Source organism: Cyanistes caeruleus, chromosome 5, assembly GCF_971803275.1.
Source record: "Cyanistes caeruleus chromosome 5, bCyaCae1.hap1.1, whole genome shotgun sequence".
NCBI classification, from domain to species: Eukaryota; Metazoa; Chordata; class Aves; order Passeriformes; family Paridae; genus Cyanistes; species Cyanistes caeruleus.
In genome coordinates, this window is record NC_141705.1 from 80,762,297 (window position 1) to 80,783,928 (window position 21,632).

The following is a 21,632-nucleotide window of genomic DNA, read 5'->3' on the forward strand; positions in this document are numbered from 1 at the left end:
CCTGTGCTCCCTGCCAAGATTAGTAGGTTTAAAAACTAACCGATAACATCTTTGTAAACTTGGAGTCGTTTCTTTAAAGCCTGCTGATCCTTCCAGCCTGGGTTTTGGAGCTTTCCTAGAGATCCAAGGGAGCCAAACAGGGACGATGGCATCTGCCCTGAAAAATCAACCGGGAGCCTCACAGTGCTTTCAGCTATTCCCAAGGGAGGAAAGAGGTTGATGTTTGCCAAGGCCCTGAGGGGTGTGTTGGGATCCTTCTCCCTGTTCCTAGCCAGATACACAGCACACAGCGACGCTCTGCACGTAACTTACAATAATCACCGGTTTTATTTTTAAAAAATTACAATAGAAAAGTACCTTTAAACATATTTCCAAAAGCAGAGTAGACAATGTGGAAGCTTCTCTCCTCTCCACGAGACAAAGTACAGGAAATAGTTTGCTAAAAGAGTTAGTCCGTCGCTTGGGAACGCTGGTATCGTTCCTTTTAGAGCCGCTCTGAGGTTCGTCTTGGATTTGATTTCTTCTCACATCACTTTTGTCAGGCCTGTTTTTCACAGAAGACCCCAACAGGATGGTTTCTCATGGTGAAAAGCCAACCTCATTTTTTCACCCCCCTCTCCCACCCCGACAGGCAGAATCTCAGCCATCTTATTTTGGCCCACCCACAGGACAAGAGGAAGGAGAAAGGAAAAGGTGATGATGTTTAACAAGGCCATGGGCAGCTGGGAAAAACCAGCTATGGCGAGGCCTGGGCAGCAGCTGAGCTCATTGTTCCCTGCAGCTGGAATGGAGACGGGGGAAAGGCAATGGAAGGAGAAGTTCTGCACCTCCCTTTGCAAGAAACCAAAACCTGATAGAAGTTTTGGGTCAGTTTGCTCTCTTCTTTTTCCAAATATCCTCCTGGAGCAAGGAGAAGGAGAAGTAGTATGTCAAGCAGTCTCTCTGCTGGTACTCTTATCTCTGTAAAGGATGTTGGCAGCCTCCCTTCTCATCTTTGCACATGGAAACATGGGAATGCCACGCAGGGAGCGGCTGGACCAGCGTAACATCGGCACTAAAACCACAAGCCAGACCAGACCAGCGCTTCATCATAGTGGGAAGCCCCTCAGGACTCATGTCCAACCTCGAGGAAGCTGACAAACCGAGGATTTGTTGCTATGTTTTTTCATACAGCAGTTTAGGTTGCCCGTAACAGCTTGGAGCAGTCATGGCAGGAGGGAGGAGGAGGAGGCAAATTGTCACCTTGCTACATTGTGTGGGCTGTCCGCCCATCCCTGATCCGAGCTGGTGTACCCCACGGAAGCTTTGCACAGCAGCTATGAACACAGCCCCAAGGTATAAAAAACCAAAAGAAAACAGGGGAAGAAAGTTCCTGATTGTCCTGCCTGCTCGTCATTTGGTGCAACTGGGAAGAAAACAGTAATACTGTAGTGTCTGCAGACACCTTGCCAACACGGCCGGAGCACAATTCCTACAAACCCGCATGGCGTGCCTCGACGTTCTCACGCTTGTGAACATCATGCCTTCGACATCATGCAGCTGACGGGGCCAGGGGATAATGAGACTCTTCTTTACACACCTCCAAAGTCAAGCACAAAACCTGTGGTCCGACCCGGTGTAAGATTGTCCTCGTGAGGAGCTTTGGTACAAAAATACTTGCTCTTGTTTTGGTTTTTGGTTTGGTTTTTTTTTTTTTTTTCCTTTTTCTATGGTTTTTTTTTTTTCTTTTTTGCTTTTTTGAAGTCTGCTTTCCTATGGTTCCATTTGAAAAGCTTTTTCAAACACTACAACAATGCCTGTCAAACCATGCTTTCGGGAGTAACGCACTCTTCCTTACAAATATACAGTGTAAAAGAGGAAAATATTATTACTAGGTATGTTTTTTTTCTTTTTTTTCTTCTAGGAGAGCAGATGTGTGATAGAGGCTGTGGGAAAGTCTTGGAGGAATCCAAACTTGTGTGAGGTTTTTTTTCAAGCCTGAAACAACAAAGAGAGGTGTTAAAAAAAAAAGAGCAGCTGTGATGGAGGAAAAAGGGCTGTGGTTTATCTCCCTTCCTTCGTGGAAGGAAGGAAGCAAGGTAGGGGAGAAGGAGGCTTGTTTTGGAAATGGGTGTCAGGACCATTCTCCAAGGACAGTTGTTTAGCAGGGAAAGGTGGGAAATGCCTGCAGGGAGCGACCGTAGCATCCCAGGCATGAAGAACCCCACTGATTTTGTTCCTCCCATTGCCTGTGGTCCCCGGGGTTTGAACTGGGAAGCTGGGAGTTAAGTTGGAGTTGCATTTTGCGCTTAGGAGGAATTCGGTCTCTGTTGATCCAAGGCAGGAAGCAAGGACGGAGATGAGATTAGCGGGGGTAATTCAAAGCCGAGAGGCATTCCTTGGCTGTGGAAACTCTCACCCCAGATAACAGCGATAAAGGCGGGAATGGCAGAGCCGTGGTTCTGCGGGGCAGCAGCTGGAGCAGCCCCAGACTCGTGCCACCCTCAGGGCCTATTCCCTCAGGGATGTTGTGTTGGCTTCCTCACTCCTCTGCCCCCTTCCCAAAGCAGCCGAGCCCGCAGGGTCACATCCTTACCAGCACACTGAGGTCCTGTGGAGAGCACATCAACCCAGTAGCCACCTCGGAAGACTCCATTAATACCCACAAGACTGACTGTAGGCCACCATCACACACCTGAGACCTGTGGGAGGACACAGCCGAGAGTGAGGGACGCTGGCACTGGGGACTGAGGTCAGTGTGCTGTGGGGAGGGGCGGTCTCACGGTGACCGGAGTCGGCACTTCCTGAGGGGACAGTTTGCCGCTGAGTTCGGCCAAAGATGGGGCTTGGTGATCTCAGGTGTCTTTTCCAACCTAGCTGGTTCTGGGATTAGCCCCGTGATGGGCTCCAGACAGCAAATACAGACAGATGCAGGCAGGAGAGCCAGGCCCTCAGCCAAACCCTCAGTGGGCTGTGCCCTTCCCAGCTGGAGGAGCCCTGGAAGGGAAACAGGAGGTCCCTGACCCTCCATCCTCACCACCCACTGTTGCTCTTGGGCTGGTGGACCTGTTTCAAGGGATTCGCTCATCTCCCCTTCCCAAATACGTCTCTGCTTATGATGTTTTTTCTGGAAACATGGGCATGTTGCATATTTTGGAAGAACCATTGGTTCCCAAAGCCTGGCTACTCCCTATTTTTATCTGCCGGGCCTAAAATAGCCGGTGAATTCTTCATGGATCCAAGTCTGGGGCCGGCTGCAGCCAGGGCTGGGCCTCCTGCCCTCCCAGCTGAGTGACCTCGTGGCTGCAGCACAGGGCTGCAGATGTCAGGCAGATGGGCACAGCAGTCACATGCAAGCAGCTGATGCCAGAGCTTCAGATCCACTAGCGTTTCTCCACAGGTGGGTGTGGAAGCAGGAGGCTTCCCAGCAGGGATAGTTCCCAGCTAGGATGGTCCCAGGCAGGCTGGGATTGCAGGGCAAGCAGTGCTCTACTGTCCACCAAGGCTCTTTTCCCTCTTCCATTTGAGTCCCCTTTGTTTGTTTATCCACAAAGGCCAAAGTTATTTGCAGAGTGTATCTTGCAAGGCTTTTTCCATCCGAAGAGGTCCCAGATGGAATGGGATCTGTCCCTCCCTCCTGCCGGGCAGCCGGGTGCTCAGTGAGGCTGTGCTTCTTGTTTTGGCAGCCCCACCACCCCAGGCTGCCCGGATAGTTTTCTTGGAGGTTTAATGAGTGATTGTGTCAGGGCTGCCTTTTCCATCACAACACCCCCCCTCTGGCATGGTGCCTTTCCATCCTGCCCCGGGACATGTGGGAAAGTGTTGGGGTGAATCGTGGCACAGACGTCCCCTTCTGGGGACAAGGAGGGCAGCTGGGCTCGGGGTGACTGCTGAAAAGTGGCCACCCACCCTGAGCTGCTGGAGACCCCGGGAGTGACAGCGGGGGCAGCTCAGGGTGAAGGTGGAGCTGGTCCCCAGGTGGCACAGAAGGATGGGAGCGGGACAGTGGCACTCACCCGGCATTCAGCAGAACTGACGGGACTTCCAGCCCTGAGAACCAGCCTCGGAGGGAGGGAGCCAGCGCATCTGCGAAGACAAGGGGGACACAGGTGAGAGGGAGGTGGCTGCCCACCCTGGCAAGATCAGGCTGTGTCTGGGCTCCCTTCTCCTGGCTTTTCCCAGGCACAGGGTGGAGGGAGGTTGGAGCGCCAGGAGCACAGCCATCCCATCTCCAATTCCAAACAGTAACACCGAGCTGAGCACAGCCCCTGGCGCCCCTGCTTCCAGCAGGATGGAGCTGGGACAGCAGCATCATGGTCCCACTGAGCAGGAGTGAGCTCATCCTTCTTAGCTCCTGCAAAGCCCGCTTGAAACAGGGCGGAAAACATCACATGCCAAAATTTGGCGTGCAAGCTCTCAGTGCTCTGCCAGATAACTCCAAGCCAGCCCCACCATCCATCCTGCAGTTCCTGGTCTCTCTGCTGTCTGCAGGATCCAGCGAAGCAGCTCCAGTCTGGATGGTGGCACCAGTCTCCCAACACCCCACCCCCGGCAAACCCCCAACACCGGCAGCTGCACAGGAGGATGGGAAGGTGCCACCAGCACCCTCCCCACCGCGCTGATATTTCACATCGGATAATATTGCTTCTGTCTAACATCAGGTCTCGGGCTGGGTTTTCCCAAGGGACCCTCAGAGCTTCCGTACACCTCTGTTTCCTTGGCTGTGCGCTTCCCTGAGCAGGGCAGGTGCTGCCTGTTAGCAGTTATTTGACAAGGCAAGTACGTAGCTGCAATAATATTTACCAACGCTCTTCCTATGAACAGCAGGGCCCAAAAAGCCGGAGTTTCATCCAAAGGCTGCACATGGCTTGCACACTGAGCACTTCTCCTCACCCTCCTGCTCAAACCAGCCCCTGGCTGCTCCAGCTCCCAGTGATGGTGGCTCTGGATAACCTGGCTCAATCCTGATGGGCCAAGGCCAAAAGCCTTTCGGATGCAGTTTGTCTGGCAAATCTATTTCCACGTGCTTGTTTAACTCCTGTTCATCACTGAGGCGGAGCAGGCAGCAAGGAGCAAAAGCCAGCATGATGTCCAGCACGGATGCTGAGGGGGTAGCTGCCCTTTCTCCCCTTGTGGCAGGCGTCCTTTCCCAGCCATCCCCATGATGCTGCAAGGCTGGCACTGCAAAGAAATCCTCTTCCTCCGCCATTTCCACTTCTCCTCTTTCCCCCGCTCCTCTCCCAGGCGGATGGTTAATTTTTAACAGCCACATGCTGCCATCGGGGGCCACCGGCAGCGGCAGCCAGCAGGAAGCGCTTGTGAGGAGGCAGCGCCTCGTCAATAAAAGATGGATCCTCCATTTGCGCTTCACTTCCCTCTCCTCCCCAGTGAGAGCTGCTTGGCTTCACACCCCATGAACAGCGCGCAGCGATGCTCCAGGGGCAGCCAGGGGTTCTGGAGCCCTCGTCCCACACTGGCCAGCCGGATGGGTGGTTCGGTGCCAGGAGCGACGGCGATGCTCCAGACCCTGAGAGCATCCCCAGCCTTCCCTCCTCCCTCACCACCTGCCCCACCACAGGTACCAGCGAAAGCAGGAAGGCAGAGAGAGGTGTCTGGGGAAAGACAGGACCCCTGCCAGCATTCAGCTCCATTTGGGAGCCTTCCCTAAATCTCAGGGGGGAGTGGGGAGCGAGTGCCTGTCAGCCGGGCAGAGTTAGTGGTGCGGTGAGCACCGAGGGGAAGGGGCTCCGGGGCGGGCGGGAGGGTGAGCAGTGGAGGCGGATGGGTCGGAATTACCTGGGCGTGCAGCGAAGCGGGATAGGTGAAAGCAGGAGGAGGTAGAGCAGGTGCTAATTCCGCTGGGTACAGAGGGTACGGCCCCCACACTTCAGGGCTACTGGGGTAAAGTGCAGGCACTGTGAGCTCATCTGCAAGAGAAGAAGAGGGAGAGTTAACGGTGACCACAGGGCTGCAACCCTCGCTGCGTCCTTCCTTCTCCCCTTGAGGCAGGAGCAGAGCTGGCCCCGGGAAAGTGCGAGATGCCACGGCTGAGAGACAATTCACCCATTGGGATAACAGGGTGAGCAATGGTACAGGGCTGGGGGCATCATTCAGGGAGCCAGGGCTGGGCTCGTTGTCTCTAAGAGGTTTAGTAATCCCAGGGATTCAGGAGAGGAGAGAGTGCAGCTCATGCCTGCATGCAACAGCAAGGTGAGGAGCTGGAGTCTGCATGAGAGAAGCTCCTCTGGAAGCGGAAACAGGCATGGAGCGCTCACAAGACATCGCCAAGGTCTCTCCTGAGACCTCATCCTGTTCCCAGGCACCATGCCAGGCTGGCTGTCACCTGTCCCAGGTCCTCTCCAGCACCAGCAGTTCCTTCAGGAACCCCCAGGACGTGCCACCACGCAGCAAGCAGGTGCCAATGCTTCCAGTCAGACCCGCTGTTCCCCTTCACCCCCAGCTCACGACATCCCTGCTCCCCAGAGAACCTCCCAACCCAAAAAGAGCCCTGCTGGCAGTGCAGGGGTACTCACAGGGCTCCCGGGTGATGAACTGAGGTACGGCAGTGGGGAGAGGGGTGCTGGGATTCGGGGTGCCCACCAACTTGTTCTTGGCCATCTTGGTGTTGGCCTTGGCAAACTCCAGCCGCAGCGTCTGGGGGATCTCGGGGTCGAAGCGGATGCCCTGTGGGAAGGAAGGAGGGAAGGAGGCGTGGCGGGTGGGCGAGCACCGCCGCGTGCCGGCCCCGCAGCAAAAATAGCTCCCCGTTATTTATGGGTTTTTTCAACTTCCAGCCCCGAAATGAGCTAATTTGCCGGGCCCCGAGGCGGCTCGCATTCCTCCGGCATCTTTAGCATCGGCACCATATTTGGCAGTCGGCATCCTGCAAGGCCGAGCTCTTATCCAGAGGGATTAGTGGAGCCAAAAAAAAAAAGGTTTTACATTGGAAATGAAGACAAGGGAAAAAAAACAACCCCAAACAAAACAAAAACACAGGGAGAACTGGTGAGGAATTGGAGAACCGGCTCCACGCAGTTCTGCCTGTGACTATTTTCAGGTAACTTCACAAGCTGCTGAAAGAAAGTGAAATTTGCTTTTTTCTTTTGCAGACTTAGCTGGGATTTTTCCTGCTGAGTAAACAGGAGAGGCTGGGAATGCTGCTTCTCACTTGTATCTAAGGCTTGAGTCAAGATCTTCTGGATGGCCCTGAGAAAGGTGAGAGGGATGCAGCCCCCCAGGAAGGAGGATGCAGCTGAGAAACAAAAATGGGATTGTCTGGAGGGATGGGGATGCCATGGGGCAGGCTGGCATGGGAGGTGCACATCCTTGGGATGGAGGAATTCAGAGAGTATCTGGGGACAGGGAAACAAGGGGAAGATGAGGAAATGGAGTGGCTGGGCCAGGCACACTCACGTTCAGCGCGTTCTTCGCCGCCTCCGCCTCGGAGCGGCTGTCGAAGCTGACAAAGCCCACGGGCTGTGGAGGAAGGACAGGAGTCATCAGTGAGGCTCGTGGGGAGCAGAGAGGGTAGCCCCTCACCCCAGGGAATGGTGGGATGGCTGCACCATTTGGAGCATCTCCTACCTGCTTGGAGGTGAGTTTGATGAGAGACCCTTCGTACCCCTGCAAGGAAAGGATTAAAAAGGCTGTTTGGTGGAGATCCCCACAATTAAATAGCTGAATAAACAGATTGAATTGGACTTCAGTGGGTTCCCAGATCCCAGCAAGTGGTTTGGGACCATGGGACTGGGGCAGAGGTCAGCCCCATGCTTTCAGCCCCCCTTTCCCTGCCCAGTTCGATACCTTAAAGGGTCTGAAGAGCAGGTAAAGTTCCCGAGGCTTGATATCCAGAGGCAACCCACTGACAAAGAGTGTCCTCACCTGGAAAAGAATAAAGGAGGTTCCTGGGGACCCTCTCTCACCCCTAACTTGGGGATACACCCCGCTTCCCGCCGCCAGAGGGACAATACCAGCCCAAGAGGAACCTCCTGGGCAGACAAAAGCCTTAAGTCACACCTGAGTGATGCTGAATTTTTGGGAGGGGTGTCCCCATATCCTCCATGTGGCCATGGAGGAAGCTGCTAAGGCACCATGGAAAGGTAACAGGGACCTGTCCTAACCCTACCAGTCCTCTCCAGGATAAAAAAGCTCACAGAATCCCAGCACCTTCCTACCCCGGTCTGGCAAACAGGATTTCTCCGTCATCTGGGATCCCGGACTCCACAGACAATGCCTATTGTCTCAGTTTAATTGCAGCAGCTCATTAAGGACTGGGAGAAACAAACACCAACTCTTCCTCCTGGAGGAAAGGCCCTGCTTTAGAGGGGGCTGGATTTAATCAGCTTGTCCCTGGTTTGTGAAAGTCACCTTTTAAGGGGATTTAACCCTTTTCGGGTGGATCTAATGTTAACCCATGGTGCAGCATCCTCAAAGCTGGGATGTTTGGCAGAAATCCTGCTCCCACCACCCTGAAGGAGGATGTGGGGCTCCTCAGGGATGGGCAAACCCTGTGCTGGGATGGTTTTACTTTACAATCAGCTTGTAACCGGGAGAGCAGTGTGGGGAACTGAACGTGCTGATCCTCTTCCTCATCCCCAAAATCTCATCCTAACACTTTGGGCTGGAGAAGGGGGAAACCTCGATGTATGTTATTTAATTCTTTTGGCCAGGCACCCTGCCTGCCCCATTCCCTGGGAAAGAGACATGGGAAACAGCCCGCCCAGGCCTATTCTTTTGCTGACATTTCTTCTTTCTCTTGCAGATAAGCTATCTCCCCCATCTCCCAGCCTGGGAGCAGCAAACATTCCTGCTTTGTGGAAGAAAACCCCTGGCTGACCTATATCTATTAAATAACAAAAGGTACTCAGCTGTTTGCACACAGCCCTTGTGTCAACAGCCCCAGTGATACCCATCTTGGGTACCAGAGTTATCATCACCATCACCACCCCTGCGGGGTCCAGCATCCAGGCTGGATGAGATAGCAGAGAAGGGATGTCCTCACCCCGTCCTGAGCCCGGGCTGCAGGCAGGCACAGCTTGCTAGCCTGTCCCCTCTACTGGGACCATCCCCCAGAGCACCTTGGGGGACCCCTGCCAGCTTTCTGCCTGTCTCCTGAGACCCGTGAGTGATGGAACATCCCACAGTGTTGTGTCCTGCCCCTTTCCCCAGTGGAGACACTGCCCAAACTTCTTCTGGCAGGGGCTAGGGAGGGATTCACCTGGAGAATGTCCCCTTGTGTCCGTGAAATTCAACCTAAAGAAAGCAAACTTTTCCTTTCCTAGGGTAAAAAATATTTGCTTTCAGACAGATCCTCCTGAGCTGTCCAGGGAATCGGCTCTCCAGACACATCCACCTTCCCAGGTGGGGTTACATCCCAAGTAGGCCGAGCATCCCTGCACAGTGTCCCCTCTCTCCCTCACCCCTGGAGCCATGCCTGGCTTTCTGCCTCTGGAGAGCTTCAGGAAACATTAGGGAACTTGGCCACAGCTCCGCTGGGAGGGACTGGTGGGAGCGGGGGAACCCACTGCCAGTTTGCCGCATCCCTGAAATCCAAACCGTACGTGCCCAAGCCTGCCAGGCCATTTATCCCCCAAGCCACATGGGAGAGAGACAGAGATGAAAGATTCCCAAGGAACCCTCCGAAATTCAGCCCCAGAGAGGAAGGGCTTCTCTTCTCTAATGACTTTGTTTTCTTTGCAAGTTCAAACGTGGGTCGGCCAAGTTTGAATCTGTAAAATTATACAGCGGCAAGAGGGAGAAGGGCTCCAAAGGATCCCCCAGCTGGATTCCAGCCCCAAAAGGGTTTTTGGGACTCAGGGCAGGGGATGGAGGTGAGCTCCTGGGTGCTCCCCATGTGCACCCCACAAATGTACCCAGCCCCAGGGATGTTTGAGTGGGTGCTACATAAACAGCGTTCTTTCACTGGGTAACGAGCAGGTGGGACTGGCAGAGCAAGGGAGCATCCTAGGGGATAATCCCAGCAGGCTAAAAGATATCCTTTTGCCAAGGGAAAGATTCCTGACAGAAGTATTACTCCTGCCCTTAAATGGACAGAGAGCTTTGGCCCACAGGGAGCTCCTCCAGGTTTTTTTTTTTTTTGTGCTGAGAGATCCCAAGGATTCATTCCCCATCCTCTACTAGAAACACTCCTGGGGGAAAATCTTTTCCTGAAGCAGGGAAAAAAAAAAATAAAAGCCTAATCAGAGAAATTGCCAGGCAGCAGGCACGTATATGACCTTCCCTAGGGAAGAAATACTCCTCCTGGGAGGTGGATCAGGCACAGGGCCTGCTCCCAGGGATGTCATGGGACAGGGCCAGACAGACAGCTCTCAAGGAAGGATTAAAGGGTGCTGGAGCATGGGATTCCCCCAGCCTAAACCCCACAGGTTTTTTTGGACAGCCTGAGCTGTTTCATTTCACTTCTGCTGTACGAACATCTTTCAGTTTCTTTTTGGTGGAACATTCCTCGGTCTCTCCTTCTTCCTAAAATCTGGGGTGAAACCAAAGATTTTTTTTTCAAGTCACAAGTGCCAATGTTTGCTCCAGGAGGAGCTCAAAGGTGACCATCTTGACTTCCTTCCATAGGGATGGCAGCTATGGGACCTCTCCAAGTCCTTTTCCACAGTTGTCCTCTGCTCATGCTGCTGCACCCCACAGCTCCCAGGTTTGCCAGGGCTGCTGGATCCTACCTGTGTTGCCTCACTCCTGGTATGTCCTCTCCTGGCTTTTGTTTTCCCTGCAGGAAGTCTGCTCGTCATCTCTGCTACTCTCCTCTTCCTTGGAAACCATCTCCATCCCACTTCTGGCCTGTCCCTCTCACCTTTGCATCCCACCATCACATTCTCTTGTCCCTGAAATCCTGGGTCTCGTCTTGGGCCAATTTGAGGGATGCTGGAAAGGGTCTGTGGAGTTTTGCTGGGATGGTCAGGGCCGAAGACACGCAAGGAGAGACAAAGATCTGGGCCAGGAAGTGACTGGGGTCCCCAGAGCATGGATCAAGGATCACCCCAGCACGGCGAGGTCCTTGCTGGAGCACCAGCAGCCTCCTCCTCTCCTTGCTCACATGAAGCCACGGGCCAGGTTCGTCTCCTGAAGGTGAGGAGGCACCAGGGAGGCATTTCCTTGGCTTGGACCCCCATCAGATGGTGATGCCTGGAGGGACGCCAGGTACCCCAGCAGTGCCCTGCTGGCATGGTCCTGGTCTCGGAGCCGTCCCCGGTGCCCTGCCCTGCCCAAACCACTCCCGGTAAATGTTAACAGGCCGTGGGGCGGCGGGAGGCGTCCGGGTGATTCATCCACGAGGCATTTAATCGCCTCCTTCAGCCCAGCTCCCATCCCTCTCGTCCGTCCGTGCGCCCCTTCCAGCGGGGCTCGCTTTAATTCTCCACCAGCCGATTATCCGCTTGACTGCCCGCCGCAGGGGGAGGCACCGGGAGCGGGAGGGCGATGGCACGGGGCTCTGCCATCGAGCCGTGCAACAGGGCGAGCAGGGCTTCCCCTCCCATTCCCGGCAAAGCGGGGTGCATTCCCGCCCCGCAGGGATTAATCCTGCCATAAATAAAGTCTCTTGGCTAATGGAGCGTCTTCCTCGGCTGGGTTTGGATTCCCGGGCTGTGTGTACGCATGCCTTCAGCCCGCAAAACTCCCCGACATAAACAAGGCTGAGGCCGGGGGATGCCGGCTTCTCCGCCCGGGGGATGCGGGAGGAGCGGCAGAAATCTCCCGTAGCTCCCACCCGTAGCCGCTTCTCCGGAAAATCCCGCTTCTCTCGCGTCCGGTGAAGGACAGGAGGAGAGGAATAGCCCTTGGGGAAAAGCGAGTCCAGAGCTGCCGGGGCTGGAACGAGGAAGCGGCAGAGGAAAAGGCAGCGAGCAAGCCAAGGGAGCAGATGGGGGATTGCAACAGAGCGGAGGAGCGGCGGGATCAGGCGCGGGTCACACACGTCCCTGTCCCGCCCGGAGCTTGCTCCCAAACCCTCCGCACCCCACGCTCCGAGGAGGAAAGGAAGCGGGAACACGACGGGGGGGGATGCAACACTGGGGCCACGGAGGCAAATTTTATCCCCTCGCTGGGCACACTGTGCCTAGAAACCATCCGTGGGGTCCCCTCCCCACGGCGCGGCTCCCCCGGGATGAGGGATCTGGCACGGGATGGGGACCAGAGCCACGAGCCGGGCTCTCCGCAGCCGCTCCGCTACCAAATAAGGCCTCCGCCGAGCTTTTTACATGCCGTTCTCGCCCGGCCGAAGTGACGTGACCGCCTTCCCAAATTGCTCTGGCTCCTCCGTGGGGAAGCCCCTGGCCCACAGCTGCCCTGCACGGGGGGGTTCTTCCCGGGGGAGCAGCCGGGAGGGAGCGGGAGGCCATCCCGGGCAGGAGGAGCGGGGATGGAGTGGGGGCTTTTCCCACCCGGCAGCGCCCTGGCTGAGCTCCCCGGGATGGGGGCTGCCTCTCCCCCTTTTCGGAGGGAGCAGGAGGCTGGAAGGCAAGCCTTGGGAGGGAGGAGGTGAGGCACAGTAGCTGAGCAATCCTTGAGCAAATAGACAGCACCGGCTCCTCCACAGCCTGGGCTGGATAAAGTCCCGCAGGGAAAATCCCTGCCTGGCCACGGGAGGAGCGAGGCTTGCGGGCCGGGAGTGGGCATCGCCCTCCTCGCGTGTCCGCGGCCCTCTGGGTGTCCCTGGCACCTCCCAGCCCTCCCCTCCGGGGGTTCCCCATGTCCAGCATCCCCAAGCATCATCCAGCCCCGGGCCCTGCGGATCCGACCGGGAGCAGAGCGAGGGTTGCCTTTTGCCAGCAAGGTCCAGGCCATGCTTTTGGGAAAAGCAAGAGGGCTCCACGGCTGTCACCCAGGGCCGTGCCCAAAGGAGCCGCAGCATCATCTCCCACACACCCCGCAAGGCCGCCAGCGGGGAAAGCTCCCCGTTATTTAGGAAACTTTGGGAAGTTTGGAGCCGGAACCACCTCTGGAATACGCAAATGAAGGCGGGCGACAGCGGGCGATGGAGCTGCGGTGATTGATCCCAGCCTCGGCCACCAGCCAGGGAGCACAGCAGGGACCTGCTGGAGCAGCCCAGCCGGGTGGACGGTGAGGAGGAAGAGGAGATCTCAGATAGAAATCTTCCCGCTCTCACCCTCACAAAGTCCAAATTCCCATCTCAAGGTCACGGGCAAAACCAGGAACTTTCCGGCTGGAATGAAGAAAAGCCGCTCTCACCGTGGCGGGCTGTGGGGTCGGTCTCCCGTGGGGATTGGGAGCGTTTTGGACATTTTTGGGGCGAGACTCACGGGAAGAAGATGCGCGGCCGCCGGATGCGCGGTACCCACGGGCACCGCCGGCAGCAGGCGCCGGCAGCGGGACCGAGAGGAGCCTGGTTTATCCCGCACGCCTCCCGAGGAGATCCGTGTCTCCAGTGGGGCTCCCCGCGCCCGCAGGTTCCCTCCGGAGAGGCGGAGGGGCGATTGCGGGCAGCCCCAGGGGGACGCGGGCGGTGAATGGGAGCGTCCCGGGGAGCGGGGATGCGCTCCCGCCGGCCGTCCCCGTTCCCCCCGCAGCAGCCCCGGGTACCGGGAGCCGCCGAAGCCGACGGGACCCCCCCGGCGAGGACCCCCGCCCATCCCGGGCGGCTGCGTGGGCACCCGCGGAGCGCAGCTGCCGGGGATCGCGGGTGGGGAGGGGGAAGCCGGACCCTCTCCTCCCCAGATCCCTTCGCGTGTGCGTGTGCGTGTGTCCCCCGGTACCTCCTCCTCGGGCAGGCTGGTGTCGGCGGGGCCGCCCTCCCTGTCGGCGGGGACGCTGCTCATGGTGCGACCGGCCAGGCTCCTCGTCCCGCCGGCGGCAGCCGCGTCCGGGCGGGCGGTGCTGGGGGCTGGTCCCGGCGGCGGCGGCGGGGCCGGGGCGGGGCGGCGCGGCCGGGGAGGGACGGGGCGGGGGCGCGGGGGGGCGGATGGAGGAGCGGCAGGGTCGGGGATACGGGAGGCGGGCGGTGGGACGCGCGATGCGGCGTTGGGAACGCGGGACACGGGGCCGGGGCCGCAGGACACGGAGTTGGGAATACAGGACGGTGCTGCAGACACGGAACACAGTCCAGGACGTGGGGCTGGGGATACCGGACACAAGGCTGGCGACACGGGGCACGAGGATGGGGAGACGGACACAGCCTCAGGGACATGGGACACGGGCTGAGGGTATAGGACAGGGCTGGGCAGAGGGGACACAGTCCTGGGGACACAGAACGCGAGGTTGAGGATGCGGGACACCAGGCTTGGGGCACATCAGTGCATCAGGGCTGCGGGGCAGAGGAGGGGACCCCCGATGGAAGGTTGGGGGCAGTGGAAGGAGCGGTGGGGGCTCATCACCCCAACCAGCCCCACCTGGGGGCTCAACCCCTCCCCGCCTGGCCCGGGGACTGCATTTAAGCTTCGTGCTTCGGCTGGGGGTTTGCAGAGCCTTCTCTGGGCCTGGCATCGTGTGCGCTTCATCCCAGAGCTCGGTGTTGGGTCCTTCCAGCCCCGCACTGCCCCACGGCGGGGGCTGCGGTCCCGCAGGGCTGCGCTCGGTGACCGGAGACCCTCGGGGTGGAGAGCAGCAGCTGCGCCCAGAGCAGGCGCTCTCGGTGGTGACACCGAGGACATCCTGCCCCTGGCACAGGGCTGGCTCCCAGCGGGCGCTTAAGGTCATCGCTTGCCTTTCTGCGCCTCAGCGGCCGAAACAGAGCCGGGGGCTGCTGTCCGCCTGTGCTGCCCGGGGGACACAGCCCGGCCACCTGCAGGTTTGCAGGCTCCCCGCAGCAGCGATTTACAGGGCAGAACCTCTCGCCGGGAGGGAGGTGGAAATGAGCTGCGCCGGCTGGATTTGGGGAAGCGGGAAATGTCTGGCTCCAAGGGCAGCTGCCCCCGCCAGAGGGAATCTCGAGCACAGAGACCGATCTCGTCACCCAAATCTGCTGGAGCCTCTGACTTCTGGGGTAGATGTTTCAGCAAGGGGGGAATTTAGAGATGTGTTTTTTCTCGCATTGTTTTTTCCCTCCAGAGGCATCTCGACCAAAAGCTCTGGCTGGACAGTGGGTGGGACAAAATTCACAACCCTTATTTGGACTCAGCTTTGGGGAAGAGCTGCAATTCCCCAGCAGCGCTGGAACCCCGCTTGGAATCACACACCGGAAAAAGGGGAGGTTTGCATTTTTTGTGTCCACGAAACTGAACTTGGGGAGAAAATCCCGTTTGGTCCAGCGGATATCGCACTGCTTCCTTGCCTTGAAACCCCCGGTCCCAACCCAAAGCCCCGTGTCCCACAAAAATTGGGGTTCTTCTGTGGTAGGTGCTGATCCTCTCCCTTCTCTCCCTCCTTCCTACAGGAATTTCTGCTGCGTCCATGTCCATCTGCGCTGGGACACAACGCTGGACCGTGTCATAGAGGGATAGAAAGGGAAGTCGTGAACAAGTGGTGGCTCTGGGGGGACGGCTGGGAAGAGTGGCGATTCCCGAGGCTCCAGCGGAACAAGGCTCAGCTCTGCTCCGGGTCCTCCGGGAGGCAGCCCGAGCAGGAGCATCTCTCGGGGGAAGGGGCGGAGGGTGGCACCGGGTCCGCGGAGCTTTTCCCAGCCCGGGGTCTCCGTGTGGATCCCGAGGTCACACCGCCCTCTGCCGGCACCACGGCGGCACCGGGGCTGTCCCCGGGGCGGGACGCGGTGACACACGGCCTGTGTGACACAGGCACCGCACCCCGCACGGTCACACGGCTGCGCTTCGCTCGGACACCAGAACAGGGGATGTTTTATTTCATATGTTTTATTCCCAAAACAAAGCACGAACAACAGAGTTAACGCGTGGGAGACGACAGACTCAAAGCAGGTCTGAGACTCCCGGTGGAAGATGAATAAATTACACAAACAAGCAAGAAGCGGTTTGATGGAATGAGGGGCGTGGAGACCGGATGCTTCCCGGAGCGTGCACTGCTTCCCAGGACCCAGCACCCGGCCAGGCACTGGAAGCACGAGGTGGGTGCTCAGCTCTTGACAGGGGTGGACGAGGCCTTCGTGGTCTTCTTTAGGTGGTGGTAGTTGGGCAGGATCTTCATCAGGAAATCCAGCTGCAGCGTCTGGGGCTGGAAAGGGAGGCAAAGGGAGAGGTGAGGGAACGGCCTGAGGGCAGCAGGCAGAGGGGCAGCCCCAGGGGGACGGGAGGTGGCAGCGTGTCCCACGCGCACCTGCGGCCGCTCGGTCTGCACGCGCCGCAGGCAGTCGGCCCCGTAGATGACGGTGTTCTCCGGGATCACCTCGTACGTGTTGACGTTGCAGCAGGCCCCGATGATGCAGCCGCTCGTCAGGATCACGTTCCTGCCAACAAACGCTGCCAGGCAGAGGGGGAGAGAGAGGGGAATCCCTGTGAGCCTTGCCCCCACAGCTTTTACAGGAGCAGAATCCCAGCCGAGAATTACCTTTGGATTCGATGACGTTGTTGTCTCCCACCTTCATGGCTTGGGAATCTACGGATCTGTGTTAAGTAAAACTGTAAAAGGCTTTGCTTTTTTTTTTTCCAACAGGGAAAAAACCCTGATGCCTTTTCCAAACCCCCACGCAGCCCTGGGCTATTTGAACCCCAACAGAGCTCACAGACGCTTCCCCCTGGAGGGAGCCAGAAGTGCAGTGGATGTGACAAGGGAGGGTTTGTCACCGCACAGCAAGGATACAGCACCCAACCTCAAAAACGTTGTTGGTGCCGATGACCATGGGCTTGGGCTCCACATCTTCGCTCTCTGGGGTTATATTTTCTGGATAGCTGCAAGAAGGAAGAACAGATTCCCACGTCTGAGAACAGGAGGACAGTGTTCTGTGTGGCAGTTCAACTTTGTGCCAGACTGACTGAAGCCACAGCTCTCCCACCCAGCAGAGCTGTGCTGTCAGAATTTTGAGACTGTTTAGGATTAGGATTCTGCTACTCTGTCACCTTGAGAAGGATTCAGCAGGGGGACTTAGCAACCAACCACTATCTGAAGGGGGCCTACAAGGAAGCTGGAGAGGGACTCTTTGTCAGCAACTGGAGTGACAGAACAGGGAGTAAGGGGCACAGACTTCAAGGGGGGAAAATTAGGTTGCATGTATGTAAGAAAATCTTTACTGTGATGGAGGTGAGATAATCAAGAGGTTGCCCAGGGCAACGCTGGCTGCCCCAATCCTGGAAGTGTTCCAGGCCAGGTTGGACAGCGATTGCAGCAACCTGGGATAGTGGAAGATGTCCCTGCCTGTGGCAGGGGTGGTACAAAATTACCTTTAGAGTCACTTCAAGCACTTAACCTTTGCTAGTTCTGTGCCTTCTCCCCAAGCCCCAGTGCCACACATGTACACAAAAGCACGACATTTGGTGATTTTTTTGTTTTTTAAATAAACTCTGCCTCCCCAGGGTTTTTAAGCCCCCCAGCCCCCGCGTGTCCCACGAACCCATTGATGATGAGCGCCTGCTCCTCGATCAGGTTCCCTTCTCCGATGACGATCGGCCCTGCCTCGGCGATGATGCGGGCCTTGGGGTGGATGACGGTCCTGGGCCCTGCGGGGACAGCCCGGCGTCAGCCCGGGGCCGGTGCCGGCGGTGTGGCCAGGCGGGGCGGGGGACAGCGGGCCCTTACCGATGGTCACATCCCCGCGGATCTCGCTCTCCACGCACACCACGGCCCCCGGAGCGATCTTCACGCTGCGGGGAGCGAGCGGGAGGTGACGGCGGCTCCGCCGAGGGAGGGGGGGCGGACACCCGGGGAGGGGAGAAGGCGTCCCGGGGTGGGTGTGGGAGGGATCGAGGGGGGAGAGAAGAGGGAGGGAGCGAGGAGGGAGAGAGGAGGGAGCGGGCCTCACCTCTTCTGCACCTTCTCCGCCATGGCCGCGGGCAGCAGCGCCTGCGCGGGGCGGAGCTGCGGGGCTGGGCCCGGCCCCATCGCTCCGCCCGGAACCCCGGGCAAGGCCAGGAAAGGCCGGGAAAGGCCGGCAGGTGGGGAAAGGGGCTCGGAAAGCGGCCGGGCTGAGCCAGGAAGCCGGAAAGAGAGACCGAGTCCCGTGTTTGAGGGCTCAGAGAGGGGTCTGCGTGTTCGTGCTTGAGAAACACATACCAAGGCCCGCCTCTGGGAGTACCGGGCTCATGTGGGCCTTTTAGGGTCCTGCAATAAATAAATCAGCCTTCTTTTTTTTTTTTCTTTTTTTTTTTTTTCCTTTTTCTCTTTTTTGTCTTTTTTTTTTTTTTTTTTTTTTTTTTTCTTCTTTTTTTTTTTCCCCTCAGAAATGGAGACGAAGTCCTGGATTTTTCGGAGGGGGGTTGGGGCTCCAAGTCCGGCGTTTTTGACGCTTGGAACCAGCCCCCAGCCGGGCAGTATTTGGGCTGTGAAGCAGACTCCGGTCCTGTTTGGGGCGTGCGAAACGAGGCTCATGCAGGCAGTTTAAGGCTTTGATCAGAGATCCAAAATCCTGAATTTTGGGGCTCACGGCACGCGTCAAACTGAGGGGGCGGGGGGGGGGGGGGTGGAACCCGAGGGGCGGAGCGAGGCAGCCCCGGGGCGGGGCCAGCGAGGGGCTGAGGGGCGGGGCCACGGGGCGCGGGGCGTGATCAGGTCAGGATGAGGGGCGGAGCCAGCTCAGGGTGGGGGGCGGGGCCAGCTCAGGGTGAGGGGCGGGGCCACCTCAGGGTGGGGGGCGGGGCCACCTCAGGGTGAGGGGCGGGGCCACGGGGCGCGGGGCAGGGCCAGCTCAGGTGTGCGGAGTTCCACGGCACCTGGCGCGGGGCTCCAAAGCGCCTGCGCCGGGCTCCAGGGCGCCTGCGCGGGGCGGGGCCGAAGGCATTTGAACCCCGGAAGTGGAAGTAGGCGCCATTTGCGTCCTCAGGATGTGTTGGGGTCGGTGGTAGCCGGTCAGGGCTCCCTCGGTGGGGCCCAGGTGAGCTTCTTTCTGTCTCTTTTTCCTCCCCTTCCTACCCCTTACCCCTCTCTTCCCAAGTTCCTCATTCGCTCCGCTCCTTACCCGTCTATGCCCCTCAATCTCCCACCCCTTCCCTCCTTCCTTTCTCCCTCCTTCCGCTGTTACCCAACCCGACCCCCCCCTCAATTTCCCCTCTACCTACACCTCGATCCTCCACACCCAGCCTCCCCCTACACCCCTCTGTTCTACAAACCCTGACTCCTGTCTCTGTTCTTCCTTCTCCTTCTCCCTCCATCCTCCCGCCCGTCCCGACCCTGCAGGCTCCCGTTATCCTCGCCTGTGCCCGCTCTTACCCTCCCTGTCCCCCTTCTCCTTCCTCTCTGTCCTTATCCTTTCCCTCTCTTCCTCATCCTCCTTCTCTCGTCCTTATCCTTTCCCTCTCTTCCTCATCCTCCTCTCTCGTCCTTATCCTTTCCCTCTCTTCCTCATCTTCCTTCTCTCTTCCTTATCCTTTCCCTCTCTTCCTCATCCTCCTCTCGTCCTTATCCTTTCCCTCTCTTCCTCATCCTCCTTCTCTCGTCCTTATCCTTTCCCTCTCTTCCTTATCCTCCTCCTCTCGTCCTTATCCTTTCCCTCTCTTCCTCATCCTCCTCTCGTCCTCATCCTTTCCCTCTCTCGTCCTTATCCTTTCCCTCTCTTCCTCATCCTCCTTCTCTCGTCCTTATCCTCTTTCTCTCTGTCCCTTTCTGTCTTCCCCCGCAGCCGCGGGGCTCGGGGCGCCGGATAATAAAGCCCCGAGGGCCGGAGCCGGCGCCCCCGGCGGGAATCCCCTCACGGGGCCGGAGCCCGCGGTGCGGGTCCCCCCACGCACAACACGGCCCCACACTGCCGGGTGTCCCCACATCACACTGGGGGCTCCCGGGGGGCTTAGGGTGGGCCCCCTCCTCCGGAGGGGTCTGGGGTGGGGTAGCGAGGGTTGGGGGGCGGGGGGGGTTTGGGAAGGGCCCCCTCGTTAGGAGGGGGTCCCGGGTGGGTTAGGGGGGGTTTAGGGTGGGCCCCCTCCTCTGGAGGGGGTCCTGGGGGGGGGGGGGTGGGGGGGAGGGTTTGGGAAGGGCCCCCTCGTTAGGAGGGGGTCCCGGGTGGGGGGTGGGTTAGGGAGGGCCCCCTCCGGAGGAGGGGGTCCCGGGGAGGGGCGGGGGGCGGGGCCCCCTCCGGAGGGGGGGGCCCGGGGTGGGAGGGGCCGGGGGGGCTCCGCCCCCTAAGCCCCTCCCACCCCGGTCCCTCCCCTCCGGAGGGGGCTCCGCCGCCCGGCCCCTCCCCAGGACCCCCTCCTCCGGACCGGGGCCCGGGGGGGGAGGGGGGGCGGGGCGGGTGGGGGGGGAATAGGAGGGGGAGTGCTGTCGTTTGACACAAATGTGCGATTACGGTGCAGAGTGACGTGACCCCCTCTGCTGCCCCCCCCACCCGCCCCGCCCCCCCTCCCCCCCCGGGCCCCGGTCCGGAGGAGGGGGTCCTGGGGAGGGGCCGGGCGGCGGAGCCCCCTCCGGAGGGGAGGGACCGGGGTGGGAGGGGCTTAGGGGGCGGAGCCCCCCCGGCCCCTCCCACCCCGGGCCCCCCCCTCCGGAGGGGGCCCCGCCCCCCGCCCCTCCCCGGGACCCCCTCCTCCGGAGGGGGCCCTCCCTAACCCACCCCCCACCCGGGACCCCCTCCTAACGAGGGGGCCCTTCCCAAACCCCCCCTCCCCCCACCCACCCCAGGACCCCCTCCAGAGGAGGGGGCCCACCCTAAACCCCCCCTAACCCTCCCCTAACCCACCCGGGACCCCCTCCTAACGAGGGGGCCCTTCCCAAACCCCCCCCGCCCCCCAACCCTCGCTACCCCACCCCAGACCCCTCCGGAGGAGGGGGCCCACCCTAAGCCCCCCGGGAGCCCCCAGTGTGATGTGGGGACACCCGGCAGTGTGGGGCCGTGTTGTGCGTGGGGGGACCCGCACCGCGGGCTCCGGCCCCGTGAGGGGATTCCCGCCGGGGGCGCCGGCTCCGGCCCTCGGGGCTTTATTATCCGGCGCCCCGAGCCCCGCGGCTGCGGGGGAAGACAGAAAGGGACAGAGAGAAGGAGGATAAGGACGAGAGGAGGAGGATGAGGAAGAGACATGAAGGATAAGGAAGAGAGGGAAAGGATAAAGACGACAGAAGGATGATAAGAGAGGAGGATGAGGAAGAGAGGGAAAGGATAAGGACGAGAGAAGGAGGATGAGGAAGAGAGGGAAAGGATAAGGACGAGAGAAGGAGGATGAGGAAGAGAGGGAAAGGATAAGGACAGAGAGGAAGGAGAAGGGGGACAGGGAGGGGAAGAGCGGGCACAGGCGAGGATAACGGGAGGCTGCAGGGTCGGGACGGGCGGGAGGATGGAGGGAGAAGGAGAAGGAAGAACAGAGACAGGAGTCAGGGTTTGTCAGGGAACAGAGCAGGAACAGAGGCGGGGGCAGGGGGGGCAGGAGGGGCGAGGGGAGACGGGGGAGAACAGCAGAGAGGGGAGAGAAGGAGACGGGAGAGAGAGAGGAGAGGGGAGAGAAAAACAGAGAGGAGAGAGAAAAGCAGAGAGGAGAGAGAAAAACAGAGAAAGGAGAGAGAAAAACAGAGAGGAGAGAGGGGAGAGAAGCTGAGAAAGGAGAGATAAAAGCAGAAAGGAGATATAAAAGCAGAGAAAGGAGAGATAAAAGCAGAGAGGAACAAGAGAAGCAGACAGGAGAGAGAAG

The 21,632-nt window shown here is 59.0% G+C and overlaps 4 protein-coding genes and 1 long non-coding RNA gene across 11 annotated transcripts in view; 3 read left to right on the forward strand and 2 right to left on the reverse strand.

Moving 5' to 3' along the window:
* Positions 1 to 1,862, forward strand: part of GTF2E2 (general transcription factor IIE subunit 2) — a 29,403-nt gene extending 27,541 nt beyond the window's left edge. For 4 of the 6 annotated variants that reach the window (XR_015287326.1, XR_015287325.1, XR_015287327.1 and 1 more), the window contains exon 9: positions 632 to 1,862. The gene's annotated coding sequence lies outside the window, so the exon portion shown is untranslated. The remainder of the gene's footprint in view (positions 1 to 631) is intronic. The other 2 variants (XR_015287324.1, XR_015287329.1) reach the window with 1 other exon arrangement.
* RBPMS (RNA binding protein, mRNA processing factor) lies at positions 305 to 13,851 on the reverse strand. 2 transcript variants are annotated; one of them, XM_086890663.1, is made up of 9 exons: positions 13,719 to 13,796; positions 7,783 to 7,860; positions 7,564 to 7,602; positions 7,393 to 7,455; positions 6,513 to 6,663; positions 5,776 to 5,906; positions 3,996 to 4,065; positions 2,576 to 2,681; positions 305 to 1,977 (listed from the first exon to the last, which is right to left on the reverse strand). In XM_086890663.1, exons 1-7 carry the CDS (start codon positions 13,779 to 13,781, stop codon positions 4,003 to 4,005), a joined length of 588 nt encoding a protein of 195 aa, XP_086746789.1. In that variant the 5' UTR covers positions 13,782 to 13,796; the 3' UTR covers positions 305 to 1,977; positions 2,576 to 2,681; positions 3,996 to 4,002. The 2 variants fall into 2 exon arrangements, with proteins under 2 accessions (XP_086746789.1, XP_086746788.1); XM_086890662.1 differs by lacking the exon at positions 5,776 to 5,906 and having other exon boundaries at positions 13,719 to 13,851.
* LOC147653301 (uncharacterized) lies at positions 1,972 to 11,557 on the forward strand. The gene is made up of 7 exons (XM_086890665.1): positions 1,972 to 5,557; positions 5,985 to 6,058; positions 6,299 to 6,394; positions 7,089 to 7,194; positions 8,741 to 8,838; positions 9,261 to 9,339; positions 10,564 to 11,557. Exons 1-4 carry the CDS (start codon positions 5,410 to 5,412, stop codon positions 7,092 to 7,094), a joined length of 324 nt encoding a protein of 107 aa, XP_086746791.1. The 5' UTR covers positions 1,972 to 5,409; the 3' UTR covers positions 7,095 to 7,194; positions 8,741 to 8,838; positions 9,261 to 9,339; positions 10,564 to 11,557.
* An 84-nt stretch (positions 13,852 to 13,935) lies between the features above and the next one.
* Positions 13,936 to 15,977, forward strand: LOC111945901 (uncharacterized). The gene is made up of 3 exons (XR_015287330.1): positions 13,936 to 14,165; positions 15,010 to 15,151; positions 15,335 to 15,977. It is a non-coding gene; the product is annotated as an uncharacterized LOC111945901 (long non-coding RNA).
* Positions 15,752 to 18,243, reverse strand: DCTN6 (dynactin subunit 6). The gene is made up of 7 exons (XM_086890661.1): positions 17,825 to 18,243; positions 17,602 to 17,666; positions 17,417 to 17,522; positions 16,669 to 16,757; positions 16,417 to 16,464; positions 16,186 to 16,328; positions 15,752 to 16,083 (listed from the first exon to the last, which is right to left on the reverse strand). Exons 1-7 carry the CDS (start codon positions 17,902 to 17,904, stop codon positions 15,985 to 15,987), a joined length of 630 nt encoding a protein of 209 aa, XP_086746787.1. The 5' UTR covers positions 17,905 to 18,243; the 3' UTR covers positions 15,752 to 15,984.
* Positions 18,244 to 21,632: the final 3,389 nt, after the last annotated feature.